This window comes from Mixophyes fleayi, chromosome 5, assembly GCF_038048845.1.
Source record: "Mixophyes fleayi isolate aMixFle1 chromosome 5, aMixFle1.hap1, whole genome shotgun sequence".
NCBI classification, from domain to species: Eukaryota; Metazoa; Chordata; class Amphibia; order Anura; family Limnodynastidae; genus Mixophyes; species Mixophyes fleayi.
The window spans coordinates 259,805,911-259,824,727 of record NC_134406.1 but is presented as its reverse complement, the minus strand read 5'-3'; the positions used below and the strand labels follow the sequence as shown (position 1 = coordinate 259,824,727).

The 18,817-nt window shown below is 44.3% G+C and overlaps 1 protein-coding gene across 1 annotated transcript in view; it reads left to right on the top strand.

The window, feature by feature from the left end:
* EIF3H (eukaryotic translation initiation factor 3 subunit H) overlaps positions 1–18,817 on the top strand; it is a 105,286-nt gene that overhangs the window by 30,118 nt on the left and 56,351 nt on the right. Inside the window, exon 2 of the mRNA XM_075213984.1 lies at positions 5,531–5,687. Coding sequence (XP_075070085.1) covers positions 5,531–5,687 — 157 coding nt within the window. The remainder of the gene's footprint in view (positions 1–5,530; positions 5,688–18,817) is intronic.

The window sequence follows — 18,817 nt, the reverse complement described above, 5'->3', positions numbered from 1 at the left end:
ACACATGCGCTGTCCAGCTCTGCTCTCCGGAGCAGAGCTGACAGCATTAGATTTCCTCAATTCGGATGATGTACGCCAGCTGCAGCTGGCGTACATTAACATGACAAGTTCCCGAAAAATATGTTTTTTCGGGACTTGTTAGATTGCGGCAAGGAGCAGTCACCATTCTGTTGTATGGTGACTGCTCCCAAAAACGAAGAGGAGTGCAAAGCAGCAGATATCCATGATATCTGCTGCGATGCCCCCTTAATAAATTTGCGGAGGACACTGTGGGACCTTAATGATCCGTTAAAAGCACTATCGTGCTTTATTAAATATGCCCCTTAGCCTTTTTCAGATGAATACAATAGCTAATTGCTGTTGGCGCTGGCGTTATCTTGTAGTATTCTTGTTACGTTTTATTGTCCTTTTACCTGTAGCTTTTATGTATTTTAAAATATGTATATGCAATTTATATTAGGAATATACACATTTGCTGTTTAATTTGACTTTATGTTAAAAGGCAGCATCTGTTATTCTCGGGTCTGCACTATTTGCAATGACTTGTAAACGGTTACTTGCATCGTGCTGTAAATGTCCCCGTTGTCTGAGTCAATGAACTCCTCTCCCGCCGACTGGAGTACTCGGATCTCTCAGCTGGCATCCACGGGCAGCACTGCATTGTTTTCAGCTCTGCGGGATCCAAGTGACGGGTCTGAATTGCAGGTCACAGAGTGGAAGGCGCTATGTATGTCATTTCAACGGCTGTTCAATCAATGTGCGGCTCCATTTACACGTGTGGCCTCTCTGACACGTAGACTTGTGCAGCATCTCGAAGTGTTTGTCTGCATTTCTCACATCACAGAACTGTGTGCTTGATACAGTTGCTTTGATAACTCTCTTGCTGTGGTGGAGCACATGGTTTTTAATATACCAGCAATAAGCATCCGTCACTGAACATTGCAGTGAATACCATTAACGCTGTTCAGGCTCCTCCGTGCACGGTGGGATCTTCTTATCCACATATGAAATTGTACAGAGGCAGCTTAACCAAAACAGTGAAGAGCGAGGGAGACCTTTGTACATAAACCGTTAGCAAAGGCCATTTAAATAGGAGGATTATTCCTCATTCATCCTTAGCAAGTGTGAGAAGGGCACTTTTCGGCGAGGTTAATAAGATGCGTATGGTCACTCTGACGGAGGTGGGAAATAACAGCCTGGGCACTTGACAAATCTGTACATACTTAGGCAAGGTGGTGCCCAGAGCAGTGATGGATAACCTTTTCAGCTTGGTGTGTCGAAAATCGGAAAAAAGTGTTGCCGTCCTTGGGTCGTGTGTCACTTCAAGAAATATCCATAATTTGGTGATATTTACAGCCCTAATAAAGAAAGAGTTATATTTTTAATATATTTGTACTGTTTAATAGTTTGTTGTTGGACAGACTCCTGTACAAAATAATTTAAAGCACTACACTACGTACTCCCTTCTGTAACTAGCAGTAGGCTGGTGCGTACCTGCAGCACTTTTGGCAGAACTCAGCAAGTCTGTGGAGCAGGAACTAGGCAGGGCTTGGAACAGTAGAAGAGGCTCCAGATGATAGGATAGGAAAACAGCCCCTAAAGAAGAAGAATCCTGGCAGGAGAAAGATAAAAGTCAGGTTGATGGCTGTTAAAAGGGACTATTGCACTCCCTCTAACTAAATCACACATCTAAACATAAGAAAAACAGCACTGTGGGGAGTAAAGTGTATAAAAATGTATATAATTGATAATATCTATAAAAATATATGTATATCATCATCATCACCATTTATTTGATTCCGCAGCGCTGTACAGAGAACTCATTCACATCAGTCCCTGCCCCATTGTATATATAAAAATAATTCTTAACTAATAATAGTAAAATTCATTTCATTACCCACCTTTGGCCATTTTCATTACCCCTTCTGCAGCCATTGACACCCCCCTGTAGCCATTTTTCCTTACTTCACCCTGCAGATATTTTCATTACCCCATCTGCAGTCATTGACACCCCCCCCCCCCTGTAGCCATTTTTCCTTACTTCACCCTGCAGATATTTTCATTACCCCCTCCTACAGTCATTGTCCCCACTGCAGGTATTTCTTAACCCCCCACACAGCCAGTTTTAGTTGCTCCCCCTGCAGATATTTTTACTTATCCCCCCACAGGTATTTTCTTTTCTTTCCTTGTCTCTCCTACAGCTGTTGCCCAGTATTTTTTAGTCATTAACCCCCGCCCTGCCAACCGCGCAGGTATTTTCTTACCTGCTATTTAAGCTGCCGGCATTCACTCGCCACCTCGGGAAGAAAGACCGCGCAGCCTACTACGCAGCTGCGCGTGACGTCATCACGTCACACCGGGAGCTCTGGGAGGGAGGGGAAGCACTAGTGACAGCTGAGAGCCGGGAGCCAGAAGTACATTGGGGGCAGGTGGAAGTCGGGAGCGGACCATCTAGCGCCGGCCCTGCGTGTCAGTCAAAATGCCTCAGCGTGTCACCAGTGACACGCGTGTCATAGGTTCGCCATCACGGGCCTAGAGTCTGCCAGTGAGCACATGTCAAGTGGGGGAGGATTCTGTAGCCTGATCATGGGAGAGGGTCCCAGGGAACAGTGTGCTGGAGGAGACGTCTACACATCGTTCACTACCAAGTACCATAGTGCTGTGGTGCAGAAGAGCGCTCTGGACAGGCCCTGTCTGAGCCGACGTTAGCTGGACGGCAGTAGAGCAGAGTGTTAGCAGTGCGGTGTCCTCGGTGGTTTCTGAAAACCAGAATATCTTTTCTGGCGGTTTTGTTTCTAATCGCAAAGCGTTACATCTTTACGCTGCTTCCTCTGCCGCCACAGCTGGCATTGCCCCCTATCAGCCAAGCACAGCCGGAGTCCTTCACTGTTCTCCGGACCCTGCCCAAACACCCACAGCCTGAATTATCCTGTAGTCAATGAATGCTCAGAACTGCATAGCACCATTGTTGGGGCCACCAGTCAATCCCATTTATACAGGTCAACTGAGAAACTAAAATTAGATTAAAAAGTGTAAGCCCTTCCTAAAATGTAAGACGCAATCTCACTATATGTGATCCTTTAGAGCAGTGTTGGCTAACCTGTGACACTTCAGGTGTTGTGAAACTACAAGCCCCAGCATGCTTTGCCCATATATAGCAACTTATTGCTGGAAGGGTATGCTGGGACTTGTAGTTTCACAAACAGCTGCAGTGCCACTGGTTTGCCAACACAGCTTTAGAGACGTGAGGGATGTGTATATATTAAAATTTTGAGTTGTACCTTACTCAAACCTCCTACTAGGGCTCACTTAGACTCTGTGTGCCAAATAGATACCTGTATTGTCTAGTCCAAGCCTGCAAACGGCTTACTCTGCACAGCTGAAAGTGGCAAAGCGTTCTCTGATGGACTCCGAGGCCATGTGCCACTGTGATTCTGTGGCTGTTTTGTATATTAAATGTTATTTATATAGTGCCTACATATTACACAGCAGTTTACAGAGAACATGTAATCCTGCCCCAGTAAAGCTTACAATCTATATACCGTACACTCACACTAGAGTTAATTTTGTCAAAAGCCAGTTATCCTACTGGTATGTCTTTGGCGTGTGGGAGGAAAGCAAGCACGAGTAGAGCATACAAACGTCACACACAGCCCTGGATAGAATTAAACCCATGGCCCCTATGCTGTAAGGCAGCAATGCTAACCACAGTGCCACCATACACCTCTTTTTAAATATTCAATGTGTAAGCCTAATAAAAATTCCCTTTAAAAGCACTGTGCTAGAATCGTGGCATAAAATGTTATATATATATAATATATATATATATATATATATATATATATATATATATATATATATATATATATATATATATATATATATATATATATATATATAATTTGTCTTCGGTGAGTTCAGACAATTATTACTGTTGGGTGTGCAACAAGCCCTCAGTTGTATGTATACATTTTGACTGTTTACCACAAAACAACTGAATGGGCGCATGCTCTTCTAATTCATGATCTTATAACAGTGGATGCAGAATGTAATGTTTCAGGTGTTCAAATACAAGTATCTTGTAAGATCTGAATACAACGCTCACAGTCACCTTGAAGCTATATAAATGAGGATATACTTTCTCCCCGTTTACCTACTTTCCATTATGTAGGTTGTATATTGCTAGTAGCACATGAAGGTAATCTGTGCTTAGTGGTCACAGAGAATGGGGACTGTCAAATTGATGATTTTTGGATGCTTCCAGCTGTGCAGTTGCAGGACAATCTTAGTAGATTGTAAGCTGTCCGGAGCAGGGCCCTCCTGCTCCCAACGCCTCACCTGTGTGTCATCGTACCATGCTGCCTGCCTGCTCTTTACCACGCTGGTTATACCCTCCTGTCCATATCTTTGTTATAGGCTCTACTTCCCCACCATAGATTGCTGTCAGTTATTGTGGAACCTTGTAAAGCATGATTATAATAACCATGCAGCATTTCAATACTGTCTATTTGGTAGTGTATGTTGCTGTCCTCAGATATGTGGGCAGCTACTAAAAATCTAATGAAATGGTGGCAAAAAGTAAATATGTTCAAAAGGGGCAGTACATGGTGGCTAAGTGGTTAGCACTTCTGCCTTACAGCGCTGGGGTCATGAGTTCAATTCCCGACCATGGCCTTATCTGTGTGGAGTTTGTATGTTCTCCCTGTGTTTGCATGGGTTTCCTCTGGGTACTCCGGTTTCCTCCCACACTCCGAAAACATACTGGTAGGTTAATTGGCTGCTATCAAAATTGACCTTAGTCTCTCCCTGTGTGTGTGTGTGTGTGTGTGTCTGTCTGTGTCTGTTAGGGAATTTAGACACTAAGCCCCAATGGGGCAGGGAGTGATGTGGGTGAGTTCTCTGTGCAGCGCTGCGGAATCGGTGGCGCTATATAAATAAATGGTGGTTAATGATGAAAATGGTTTACGTCGTGCACCGTTAAATAGGTGTTCTCTCTGTTCTGTGGGTGCAAGTAAGATGTCATTTAGTACATATTAGCATCACATAAGTTGTGTGTATATTGAACTGTGTTTTTTGGGTTAGTTTGAGTAGATGTATAACATAGTGGTATTCACTGCTCTTCATCGCCCACATCCTCTCCATGTTGTTCCCCTCTTCTGACTCCCTTTGTACCAGCTGTCTGTTCGCTCTCCCTTTAGGATGTAAACTCTTATGAGTAGGGCCCTCTTCTCTCCTGTCTCTCTACCTACTCTTTGCTATAATTGCTATGCCTGGAGGCTCTGACGTCATGGTATTACTCGTTTAATGTTCTTTACTGGTTTCCCTGTATGGTCTGTTTGTATTGTGTATGGCGGTGTGGAAACCTTGTGGCGCCTTATAAATAAATAATGATAATCAGCTGTGACAACATAGTTTCAATACCCTGTATTGTTGATCACTAGAATGGAGATGTAGTTGAATGTAAGTGTATATTTCAAATAGAATTATTATAGTATTGAGTTCTCAGCGCTTCTCATTTTTCTCCCACTAGGTGGTGCTAAAGATCATTAAACATTATCAGGAGGAGGGCCGGGGAAGCGAGGTTGTCCAAGGGGTTCTGCTTGGCCTTGTGGTGGACGATCGCCTTGAAATCACAAACTGCTTTCCATTCCCGCAACACACAGAAGAGGATGCGGAGTTTGATGAAGGTAACGTGTAGAACATAGACTAGAGTTTACATGTACTAGATTGGTGAATGGGGCTCATCAGTTCATTTAGAAGCCATTCACGTTCTGTTGTAAAATATTGTCACTGTAGATGAGTAAGCGGGCACATCACCCAGCTTTCAACTTCATTATTGAAATAAAAATTGAAGTTAGTCAGTAGACCTGACCGTGGATTGGCTGATGTGCGCCCCCCGTCTCTGGAATTAAACCATCTGTATCGGGGAGAAAACTCTTCTCTCTGACAATTGCCAGCACACTACGATATAATTCATTTCGGAGCTTTAAAGATGTGTGTAATACAGTAGAAAGGACTTTAAAGCAATTTAGTGCAGCAGCTCCAAGAGCTAGGAGGAAATGTCTTTGGAATTTAATTCAGTAGATGTCTTCACTATTGTAGGTCTGTCGCTCTTCTGTTTCAACAGAGCAGTATATTTTTTCCATTTATTTTAATGTGAATAAGGTGTACTGTTACAGGGAGGTCACTTCTAGGAGTACCCTTTACTCGACAGTCCTAGGAGTAAACGCTCTGATTATTCAGTGCATGACGTAGACAAGTACCGAGTCAAAATCTCATGGACAGACTGATTCACTCTGATTGGGGCTCATCAGTATGGGTGAGGCTTCTGTTAAACAGATAATATGACCTCACTGAAACAAGTAAATGGCTTGAGACATTTTTTTTTAATATCCTCGGAATACAAAGTAACCAATATCCAATTAAGCTGTCTTATAACGGCAGGCATTTCACAGAAAATGTAAGTGGTAGCTCTTTGAGCCATACTTGGCTCACTAGGTATAAAGTGTAAGATTACTTGGCAGTTGTATTGTTGCTACAAATGAGAAATAAAAGCCCCCTCAGTAATAGAAATGTATTTGTTTTACTCTTCTTAAGAGTGGAACTGAATTCATGTTGATCAGCGCACATTGGTGGTATCCCAGTGGTGTCCACAAATACCGATCTACGTTGTGTCCTGCCACGTCCAATCATTGAATGGTGCCGGCAGTGGTCTGGTGTTTCTCGTAGTCCGTTGAGCTGCCTACCAGACGGAGGCCGGAAAGATTCTGAGTTGTACTATGGAGACTTCGCGCTAAGTTAGTGCTGAGGGTAGTAATACTTAGGTGTTAATAATGCAGCGAAGAAGAACATAATAAAAAAAAATCAGGTTTGGGAAGGGAAAAAAGCTGCTTAGGATTTAACGAGAGTAAATGAATTTGCTTGGAGTAAACTGCAGTACAGGCTGCACCGTGTGTGTGACAGAATGATATACAGCCTCTTCTTCTACTGCAAACAGTCCTCTTCTGATGAATGGATTAGAAATGGTAAGTGGCTAACAGTACTGCTGCAGTGACCTATCTTGGCACTCGTCTAGAGGGCATGGGGCTGATCACCTGAAAAATAAATTCCAAAGTGTGTGAAGTTTTGTGCATGCGTGTTATTTCATGTAACAGATCAGTCGATGGATAAGGATTTGAATTTGTTGGGATCAGAGTTGTGGACGGGTTATTGTTTCACATATTTAGAATTATGGTGCTTTAAGTGCGATAAAAATGCTGTTTGTATATGTTGGTCAGCAGCAATCTGCTTTCTCGATGCAGTGATACTTTGGGGGAGGTTTAATTAGCCACGGTATTCTCAGGAGCTGCTCATTTATACCCTTAGTACGGTAAAAGTATATGCTGAATTCTGCTCGCACCTCTATGGGGCACAAGCAAAATTCACCGGAGATTGCACTAAAAAAAAAAAAGTGTGAAGTGTCTTTGCTGCCGTTCTGGAAACACGTCACACCTAATTTTATTGTAATTGAAGTTCCCCCACAGTGTTCATTTAGTTAAAAATGATGGAACCAGTACACACACAATACGGCAGACATTCGCTCTCTAGGGACTCCATTAAACTGCCGTCCGGAAAATGTAAATTTGTTGCGTTTTGAGGTTTTTATTATTTTTAAAGAAACGCCACAACTAGTACATCACTATTCTTTGTTTATTGAATGCGAATAACACGAACAAGTGGGAACTCTAAAGATTAGATTCTGGTTTAGTAAACTGCGTTTGGACGAAAGCACACTCACACGCACACACATAATACACACCTGTCAATGGAACGGACAACTGAACCTGAAAAACACCACAAAACAAAAAATTGTGTTGTAAAAAAATTAGATAAATGGTTCTCTCATCCTCCATAAGACACAAGTTTAGACGAAAGCATTTCATGTCTTAGACTGGCCCTTGCTTTTGTGTTACCCTGCAGTCTGATCAGGGCCTTTGCAAGACCCTGCAGTAAGATCAGTGCCCTTAGAAAATGTTCTGCACCTCTCTCATAAGCTCGGGCTTCTACCAGAATGATGCGGGAGAGAGACGCACCACCTCCTATGCCAGTGATGGCTAGCCTGTGACACTCCAGGTGTTGTGAAACTACAAGTCCCAGCATGCTCTGTCAGCTATCGGCTAGTTATCTACTGGCAAAGCATGCTGGGGATTGTAGTTTCACAACACCTGTAGTGTCACAGGTTAGCAAACGCTGTCCTATGCAGTGTCTGCTTTCTGTAAAGGAGAGGACAGGCAGAATGCTAGACACATTTAGTTATCCATTGTTTCTGGTGTAATGAATGGTACCTCCAGCTCCACCCTCCTGCCACGGGGGCAAATGTCTCTGGTCCCAGTATTGCCATCCATAAGCAGTGTCTAATTCAGTGCTGATTGGCCAGAACTGCAGCTCTTTCTGTGACCCTTTCACCCTGTAAGTGTTACCCCAATGGGGGGGGGGTCTACAGAATTGTGCCCTTGTTTTGGACAAAACTGGCTAGTTACAAGGGTTGCATAGGGCGGGCTGGCCGAGTGGTTAAATGTGCGTGTATGTGTATGTGCGTGTGTATGTCGCTTGTAGGTTCTTTTGTCACCAAATTCTATGTTGTGTTCTGGGAGCGTGGAAACAGCCTGATAATGCTGCCTGGACATGCTCTGTATTCAATATAATTTTGCTTTGCATTATTCTAAGTAGCTTAAACTAGTAAATATTATTACGGAAATGTTAAATTGTGGCATTGATTCTCCTGTGCCGTGTATTCTTCACATGGTTCATTACAGCCGCTGGGACAGACTTTCAGCTCTTCCTGTGTGACACCCTCGTACATTGGTTTAAATGCAGGATCACTACTTGTTTATCACCTGCCACCGTTTCATCGACACTCGTCCATGTTGATTCAGTTGTTTTAATATCTTCATTTGAGCCATCAGATTGACAGAAGCAGAACCTCATCAGTTGACATGTATGAAAGCAGGAGTACCGTGCGTATCTGATATGCATTGCAAATTTCATGAAATCAGAATTGCTTGTTTTTACTTATGGCGTTTTACATCTTGTTTTTCAAGTGGAGTTTGCTTGACAAGACTGTATAATTTGATTCTTTTAAATATTGATATGCTACACCAGACCGGCCACTGGAGGGCACTATGGTCAAAGATTTCCAACTAAATATTTTACTGTATCCTAAAGTACCATATGAAGGGGGAGGAGGGCACTCTGAACCCTCTTTTTTTTTTAATTTTTTTTAATGGCAACTCTACTGCTTTCTCTTCGCTTTCCCAATAATTATTCTCCAAAGCGCTGTAATAAGTTACTCATATATTAACTCTCCTCACCTTTTGCACAAGCATTTCCTCTCTAAAGAGGGGGAAAAAATCTTTGGGTTTAAACTATTCTCTGTGCTGATCGCATGTTGCTGGACCTCGGCTAGTTGGGGCAGACAGTTTGCCCAGAGAAGCAAAATCCGATTCCATAATGGATCCTGTTACCCCCCTTCACCACATGTATAAGAATACTGCCTTCTATATTGTACTTGTGGTGTCTTTTCAAGCTGTTTAGTATGTCTGTAGTACAGTGTTGGGACTCCCCACCTGTGTAGACTTTGCATGTTCAGTCTGTGTGTATTATGATGCATTGGTGATTATTTGTGATAGATCACCTGCCTTTTCTGGAAATCTATATTTTTGAGCAATCGTGTTGTAAATACAACATTAACTATTTAATTTGAACTGTCGCCACCAATCTGTTCTGTCCAAGGCCATTAATCATCACCCAGCTAATGAGCCCACTATTTGTCTGCGAGGGCCAGGCCCGGCCGCACGTATTTACACTGTGCAGAATGGCTGTCGTCTTTGAAGCACAGCGGATTATCTGATGTGCTGACAATATGGTCTCAGCAGGGTTCTCCCGCTCTGCTCATTCATCATAAGTTGGTTTGTGTTGCTGCATACGTCTAATCTGCAACATCCTGTAAAGAGCCTTTCACCTGTGTGTGTGTGTGTGTGTGTGTGCGTTATCTCTCTCGAGCACGGTAAGGCTTTAGAGTCTATATTTTCCTGCAAAGACACACATGTAGACCTTTGGGGGTTAATACTTTGAAAATGGAACATTGTGGTTGCTATGGGTTACAGCAGTCTTTGTGCAGTTAAATAGGTAGAGGTTTTCATGCGTCTCCCATTGACTCTTTAGCTGTCAGATTGCCATAACCCGCTTTTGTCAAAGACCCCCCCCCCCCCTCATGAAGCAGGTATCCAGCAGCCTCTGGAGAGTACAGAGGGCCTGTACCGGCTGATGGACCCCTGTAATTATCTGACAAGTGGCTGAATTTAGGATTCTAAAGTGTAATTTACAGATCACTATAAGGGTGCTCGTTGCAGCTTTGTTCACATAAACAAATCTCATACTTATCAGTAAGAAGACGAGAAGTGGCGAGTGCCAGCATCGCTGCGTACACTAAATCCAGATGTGGAAACTTAGATCATTGTGTATATAATATACAAGTCAGTCCTCATTTATACAGTTATCAAAGGGATTCTAGCAGCGGGGGTTAAATCCTTTCTCCCACCTGCGGTCTCATTGCTATTGCAAGTCCAGATTTCTTTCATTGCATTTTCATTTCTGATTTGACCTTTCTGGTCTGGGAAGTGTTAACCCAGAGCCCGTCTGACAGCCCCCTTAGCTGAGCGGTCAGCCTTACCGCTGACAGAGGCTGCATCCAGACACTAAGCTCAGCGAGGGAGACCACACCTCACGAAACATGTTGCAGACAGCCCAGTCTCTCCCAGCCACCAACAATAAAAGAAGAGCCATTGGCCGTCAACAGCGTGTTGCTTGATTTATTGAGTGAGCCTAAAAGACTGTCCTTTCTTTCGCTAAAGTTATGAAAAAATGATGCGGATTAGGGCAGATGAATGTCATTTTTGTCAGGTCTTTCAAGCCACATGTTTTAGTACTAAGCTGAGCAGAAGCCAGGAGTTGGTCTCTTTGCTGAATGCAGCTTACTGCCTATGATACCGTGTAACATTGATTGCGCTGCGTTCCTGCCTCCCTGGTTTCTTCACTTGCTATTTACTGCGTGGAAAAAAGCGGTGTCGGGAAACCTATCACTGTCCTGGAGAGGGAAAGCTGATGACCCCATTGGTCAAGTGTCAAGTCAGCTGATGTCTGTGCCCCTTGTTATATATTTGTGTGTTTGTTTATATCACGCCACTATATTACGTAATGCTATACAGGTAATATTTTAAAAGTTCATATCTGTTGCTGCGCCCTTAGAGCTCTCAATCTAAATTCCCAACCCCACACACATACACTAGGGCCCAGTTTTAGTGCGCAGCCAGTTATCCCCTATCTCCAGTACTTTGAGCCATATTCTTGCAGCTTGTGACGTGATCGGCTTACGTTTCAGTTGTCAGGAGGACGTGCTTGTGGTAATGGCTCTCTGCGTGTGCTGACTATATCTGTACTTCCAGCTCTGCTTACTCTGGAGAAAATTATGCAAATGAGAAGCTCGGATACCCAGATTTGCAAACGAGAAGCTTGGATGGCGCCGAGCCACTGCCACTTGAACACTCAAGTTCCCCCCTATCTGTTGCTGGCAGACACACGGAGCTAAATTATTTCTCACAACGTTAATATATCCTATGATTTAAAGGACGACTGAGCCGTGCCTCTGGGACAAGGGGAAGAGCTCTCTAAACAAGGAGCTCCATTCATCCCAGCCGCTAGACTGATCTTGTGATATACAGTCCAGGCCGCTGATGTGTTAGAGATGAATGTCACCCGTGCTGGTTTATACTCCTGTGCCAGTGATCGCTCACCCCCATCTGTGTGTGCTGCTTGTTGTGCCATTAGATGTTTCAGTGTTTTATTAGTAAGCTGCACTCGCAGGGCATGTAATATATAGGCCAGAGGCCTCAGCAGCCAAGATCTCCACTATGCTGAGTGCGTCCTACTGCTTAATGCAATAACATGAACACTTACAGGAAGCTTTTCACATAGGAGACGATTTACCCCTGACTCCTTTAAGGAGGGGGGGATTACATGAAATTGATTGGGGATCTCCACTGAGGTTCCATAGGACCTACCGTTACATATGAATACATATGCTCACCTCAGTCCACGCACAGCCTGGGGAGCAGGGGCGGCTGTAGGGAGGGGTGGCATAGGGGGGCTAGTAGTTGGGCTATATAATTGTCTTATGCTTTGTAGGAAACGTTCTAATGCTGCAATGTGATTTCACCTAATCAGAGCCAAAAATGTTGCTGCTCTCTGTAACCTGCTAAGCCATGCCCCCTATTTCCCCCACACAACGTTCTGATTACTATGCAGCCTACCTGCCATCAGTTATCGTAAGCAGAGCCTGTAAAGGCAGCTAGCGAGGGGCCGGGCCTCTGTTCTGGCGGCTAGCGGAGGGGCCGGGCCTCTGTTCTGGCGGCTAGCGGGGGGGCTGGGCCTCTGTTCTGGCGGCTGGGGGGGGGCGGCGGGCCTCTGTTCTGGCGGCTGGGGGAGGGCGGCGGGCCTCTGTTCTGGCGGCTGGGGGAGGGCGGCGGGCCTCTGTTCTGGCGGCTGGGGGAGGGCGGCGGGCCTCTGTTCTGGCGGCTGGGGGAGGGCGGCGGGCCTCTGTTCTGGCGGCTGGGGGAGGGCGGCGGGCCTCTGTTCTGGCGGCTGGGGGAGGGCGGCGGGCCTCTGTTCTGGCGGCTGGGGGAGGGCGGCGGGCCTCTGTTCTGGCGGCTGGGGGAGGGCGGCGGGCCTCTGTTCTGGCGGCTGGGGGAGGGCGGCGGGCCTCTGTTCTGGCGGCTGGGGGAGGGCGGCGGGCCTCTGTTCTGGCGGCTGGGGGAGGGCGGCGGGCCTCTGTTCTGGCGGCTGGGGGGGGCGGCGGGCGGGCCTCTGTTCTGGCGGCTGGGGGGGGCGGCGGGCCTCTGTTCTGGCGGCTGGGGGGGGCGGCGGGCCTCTGTTCTGGCGGCTAGCGGGGGCGTGGCGGGCCTCTGTTCTGGCGGCTGGGGGGGCGGCGGGCCTCTGTTCTGGCGGCTAGCGGGGGCGCGGCGGGCCTCTGTTCTGGCGGCTAGCGGGGGGGCGGGCCTCTGTTCTGGCGGCTAGCCGGGGGCCACGCTCCCTATATGACTCTTTCCTGTTACCCCCTGATGGCAGTTTGTCTAATACTATGTATGGATTATAATGTTAATGCCCATGCATAGCTTACGATCTAATAAACCATACCGCTGTTACTCAAGTTATTCCATCAGCAGGGAACACCCAAGAGGGGAAAGAACTGTTCCATACGTTTAAATAGAGAAAACTACTAGATTACTATAAAGCTAGAAAGGATCATTTTGCCAGTGAGACGGTTAGGCTGACATACGGCAGCTGATAACGGCAGAAATCTGTCTGATGGAAATAAAACTGCTCTCTGTAAGTTAAATATTGGTCCTGTAGGTGTGCCAATAATGGTTATTTCTTTGTGTAGTTCATAGTGCTCTTCTATATCACACCCATGTTTCTCCCCCCCCCCCCCCCCCCCCCCTTTTACCAGGGATGTGGTGGGTGATTTTTGTAAGAAGCGTTTTAGTTGTCTGTCCAGCAGTCTCAGGGCCGGAGGATGGAGGAGAGAGGACTGGCCTCCCACATTGATGTGTTCTGCTATTAATCACATACCGCAGCTGAGAGCCTAGCCATGGCTCTGGCTGTAGAGTGCACTTTAATTATCAAAGCCTCTGTCACAACAGGCAAGTACGTATTGGAGCTGCAATAAAGCAAGGCCTGTGAGCCGTGTAACAATTAATGGCCCCGCGCTATGCCATTAGTTCATGGTGGAGCTCTTACATGGCTGAGCGCTTTCACTTTATTGCATCTATAATAAAAGGCTCCTGTCTGCCTTTCTAATTGCAGGAGTAATAAAACCACGTCAAACAGTTGCTGCAAAGGTTCAGCAAATTGATCGATATATTGGAGATGCAATGAAACCAGCGCTGTCAGGCAGACCCTTGGTCACTGGATCCCAGCCTTAGTTCTGTCACATTAACTGTATCTATTCAGGTGCAAAAAGGTTTTTGTGCAGTTATGATCATTGCACAAAGGAACACAAGAGGTTTGCTTGGAGATAATTACTTGGAACAATCCTAGAAGGCACCTAATTACTAGCAAAGAAAACCATACATGATCATTTGCATTAGTTATCTTTTTACATACACTTTTTGGTAAAGTTTAAAGTCATCCCCATTGTCTGGGAGTACATGCGTTTGTTATAAAGAGAATCTCCTCCTGGATTGACTTCTCTCTTGGACTACCTGATTTATATAATTATCCAACCTATGGCTAGGGTGACTTATCTCTACCTCTGAGTGGACCATTTTATCTATTCCTATGTCATAGCAAAGAGATATATATATTTTTTAATATAACTTATAAGTATACATGTAGCACTTAGGCTGGGTACACACTACAGAAAATGTCTCCTGATGCGATATCGTTGATTTTACCAACGACAATCCCCCGATCATCATGCCCATTCATGTGTACACACTTACATGTTTTACCTTCAGATCTGTGCTCTGCATCTGTTATAACCATCGGCTTAAAAGCTTGTGACTGTATGCACTCATGACCACATCTCAGTAGTTTAAACACTGCAGAATTTAAATGACATTGTTCCATCGTTGAACATGATTTTTAGTCCGTTTATAAAGTCAACTCAAATGATAGATTGTGCTTTGGAGTGATAATTGCTGATCGTGGGATCATACGCACTAATGTGATATGGGGACGGTCGTTAATCGTGTGATTGGCCTGATCGGGTGAAAAACCTCTAGCGTGTACCTAGCCTTATGGAGGGTACACACTGGACTGATTGCAGGGAAAATCTCCAATCAGCCGACATCCGCCTGTTTGGTCAGATATTGTGTGAGTGGGACGACTTTAGATCGTGTCACTATACGCAAACTGCCGATCATTTAATTTGGTTGGTCGTACTGTTATTTTCCGACCAACCACCAACCGGTCATGCAGTGGGTATGCCCTCATGCTCACGATCTCCATAGAGTTCACAGAGTCGGGCTCTTTTCAGCCGATGCCAGCGATAAATGTCCCGGTGAATAAATGTAGAGAGTGCTGTAGAAGGAATAATTCATTTGTTCGTTCTGAGACTGATTCGTTTTAAAGTCACAGAAGCTAACGAAATTCGGTAGAACATGTTGATGGCTATAACAAGGCGGTATTAATCAGTGTGACAAGGATGAATGGATATTGTCCTGTCTTTCTTTGAAGACTGGAGGACCTGATGAAGAGCACAGATGTGAAGGTCGTGTCAGTGTGTATGGATGAATCGTCAGACTGATCGGACCTTCAGTCGTAGGTACAATCGTTTGAGATATCAAATCAGTCGGAAAATTCTTCAGTGTGTACCTAGCCTTACCTAACCTACGATTATGATTCCAATGTCTTATTAATCATGCTCTCCACACCTTTTAGAATGTAAGCTTATCCCTAGTATGTAACTCGTGTCATGAGCCACTCAGAGAGATAGATATAGATAGATATAGATAGATATAGATAGATATAGATAGATATAGATAGATATAGATAGATATAGATAGATATAGATAGATATGATATCAGATTGGCGCTTTACCCAATGTATGGATAATAAATACAATGATAATCAAAAAGTTATAATAAACAAAGATATAAATAAACATAAAACATAAACAAAACACCTCCACAAATATGTGTGGCAGCCAAGTCTCCAATATCGGATGGTTAGACCGAAAAGAGGTATCAAAATGATAAGTTATGGAAGGACGGCGCCTTCAGGTGTACAAACAGATAATTGTGTATATATAGTCAGTAAGCTCAGAGAGTCCAGAGAACATAAAATCCCGTGAAAAATAGTAATGCAGGTGGATAGCAGCATATATCAGCAAATCAGGTGAGACACACTGCAGATTAATAGTGTAGTAGTGCGCGTACCAGAAATAAGTAAAATAACAGCTTATCTGTATATAGGCTCCTCGGTCATCCCAAGTGGTTTCCTTTGCTCGCAGAGACAAGATGCAAATATAGTATGTTCTATTAGTAACTGCTGCATCACCGCTCAATAGTAGGAAAGATATGAGAAAGCCATATGGTGTAGTATTTTTGCAAACAATTTATTCAGCAGATTAAAAATATAAAATGCAAACTCACAATGAAGATAAATATAAGCTTATCTGTATAATATACAGGCGAGATCACTGGTAGTCATATCCCTGGAGGTAGTTAAAGATGTCCCTCTATAGGCTCCATACAAAAGCTCAGGAAAGGGTGATATCTTAATTTGTTACTCCCAGGGTAGATCAGTGAAACAGGGTCTCAGATAGTACAGTTGTGGGCCTCAACGCGTTTCATTCAGTTTGAACTTCATCAGGAGGATCAAACTGAACGATATCCACCTGCATTACTATTTTTCTCGGGATTTTATGTTCTCTGGACTCTCTGAGCTTACTGACTATATATACACAATTATCTGTTTGTACACCTGAAGGTGCCGTCCTTCCATAACTTATCATTTTGATATATATATATATATATGAGATTCTATCCTTGTAGAGAGAAGCAGTGAGAGCCTCTCCAATTGGTCCTCAATGATACTGAGATATAACAGTTTATGTCTTTAATCTCAGTCATAAGTTAAAGCAATACATTTAATCAAGCCATGAGATCACCTGTCTGTAATAAATCTGACCGTAAACCAGAATGGAGCTGAGGGCTGTTTGTTGCCCATTGCTGGTCTAATGCAAGCTCTCACATAGCTGTAGGCTTGTTGCAAACAGTGTCCATCATATTGTGCCTTAGAGGGTGATTCCTAAGCGAATTTTAAGCGGTCACTCCCAGGATTAAATTAGATTGTTTTCAGAAAAAGGAAAAAAATCTTTGGAAAGGTATCTTGAAACCACCGTTGTGGTTATGAGTGTACTTATAGACAAGTGATTGATTACCCTGGCGGAAAGTGTAGCTGTGTCTCTGCAACATGCAGCCTTTAGGATGAGCCAGTGTGGGCTGTGATAGTGAAGAAACATTTGGAAGGCAGAAGTGCTCTGACAATGTCTGTATATCATCCCCAGTTATCGGGAGGTGAAGCATGTGTAAGATCAAGCAAGCTTTTAACTATGCTTCAAGTGAATTGATGACAGTATGGGAGACCCCCGTCCCTGTTAATTCTGTGTCCTGGAAACTTGTTACCAGCCAAATTTAATCTCCAGGATCAAGTACCTCGTGTAATTTACAACACCCTGATACAGTAATCAGTTAAATCTGGTGTCCAGCTGTTCTAAATATATAATTGTAAACCTGCTGCAGAATGGCAGGAATCTCTGTAACAGATGACTCTCATGCTGCAGGAAACATGGGCATTCTGAGTACCTGTGCTGACCAGAACGCAGACCAGTCATTGCTGTTCAAATACCGCTTTTGCAACAGCTTCCCGTGTTAGGAGGGAGGAGCTTGTCTAGCTAAGCAGGCAGTGACTGGTTCGTGAAGATGTGGGAGGAGTCACCGCTGTCTGGGAAGTCATTCTTTAACAGAGTCGGGCAGCACTTCCACATTTCCTATTTAGAAGGTTTGATACATGCATTCATACATTTACCCCCTTGAATTTTTAAGATAAGGGGTTCTTCCATATTTACAGCACTATGCCTAAAGCTGGGTACACACTACAGTTTTCATCCAATAATCGGCTAAATCAGCCGACAAACGACCGCTCGTTCAAAAGTCGGGTCAGTGTGTGCAGTGACACGATGGTCGAAAGTCTGCCCAAATGGACGATTGTCGCCTCATTTGGTTGGTCGTACCGTTAAATATTTTCGTTCCAATCTCGTTTGCGCTGTGTAGTGTGTATAAACTTCCGACCGATCCACAACAGTGAGTATGAAATTACAGTCATTGTTCATGACAACACGGCTGTAAAAAGTCGCTAAAGGGACGTCCGCTCTTCCCTTTATCGTCCTAAACAAGGCTAGTGTGTATGCAGTCCATGGACCGAGCGATCGACACATCGATCGCATGTAAAATCGCTCAGCATAAAAAGTTGGTTGAAATTTCTGTAGTGTGTACCCAGCTTTAGACTGATTTGACCTCTTTAACTCTTGGTCATGCCCATAATAGGGTGTGCGGAGAAGAATTTCACCAGCTCTGACTGTTTTGTTTTAGGCTGCAGCTATATTGCAGTTATTGTCCCATGCCATTCTCTTTTACCGTTCTTGTAACCCGTTGCTTTCATCAGACTAGTACCCTCCATCATCCCCATCTGTCCTTCCTCGAGATGGTTGTCTGTGTTTGTGGCGTACACGGATGCAGTTACCTTTGTACCCACCACTTTCGTCTACTGTAATCAGAGTTAATGTGTAACATCCTTATGTTTACATGAGGATATCCACAATATAGCAGTGTATTCAGCTCACTGTACAGTCCTTTGTATGGTGTGGGTGTGTTTGGATCTGTAACATCCTGTGTGTGTATTATAGAGATGACCGTGCAGCTCTATAGTTATGGAGCAATAACATGATTTAATGTGTCTGTTAGGCTGCTAAGATGTAGCTGTAATGTTTCACAGTCGGACTAGCGTAGGTGATCAGTGCCACTTCTTCTTCTTTTAAAAGTTCTCAGTTTGATACTTGTATCTAGCTGAACAGGTTGGAAAGCATTTGTGATTGGTGTTGTTGCATGATATTGATCTGAATGGCATGCATAACACTGTGAGGTCTGTATTTCATGTAGACATCCAATTCCTGACCGTATCGACCAGAAGTACTGCAGGAAGACGGTGTATAATGTT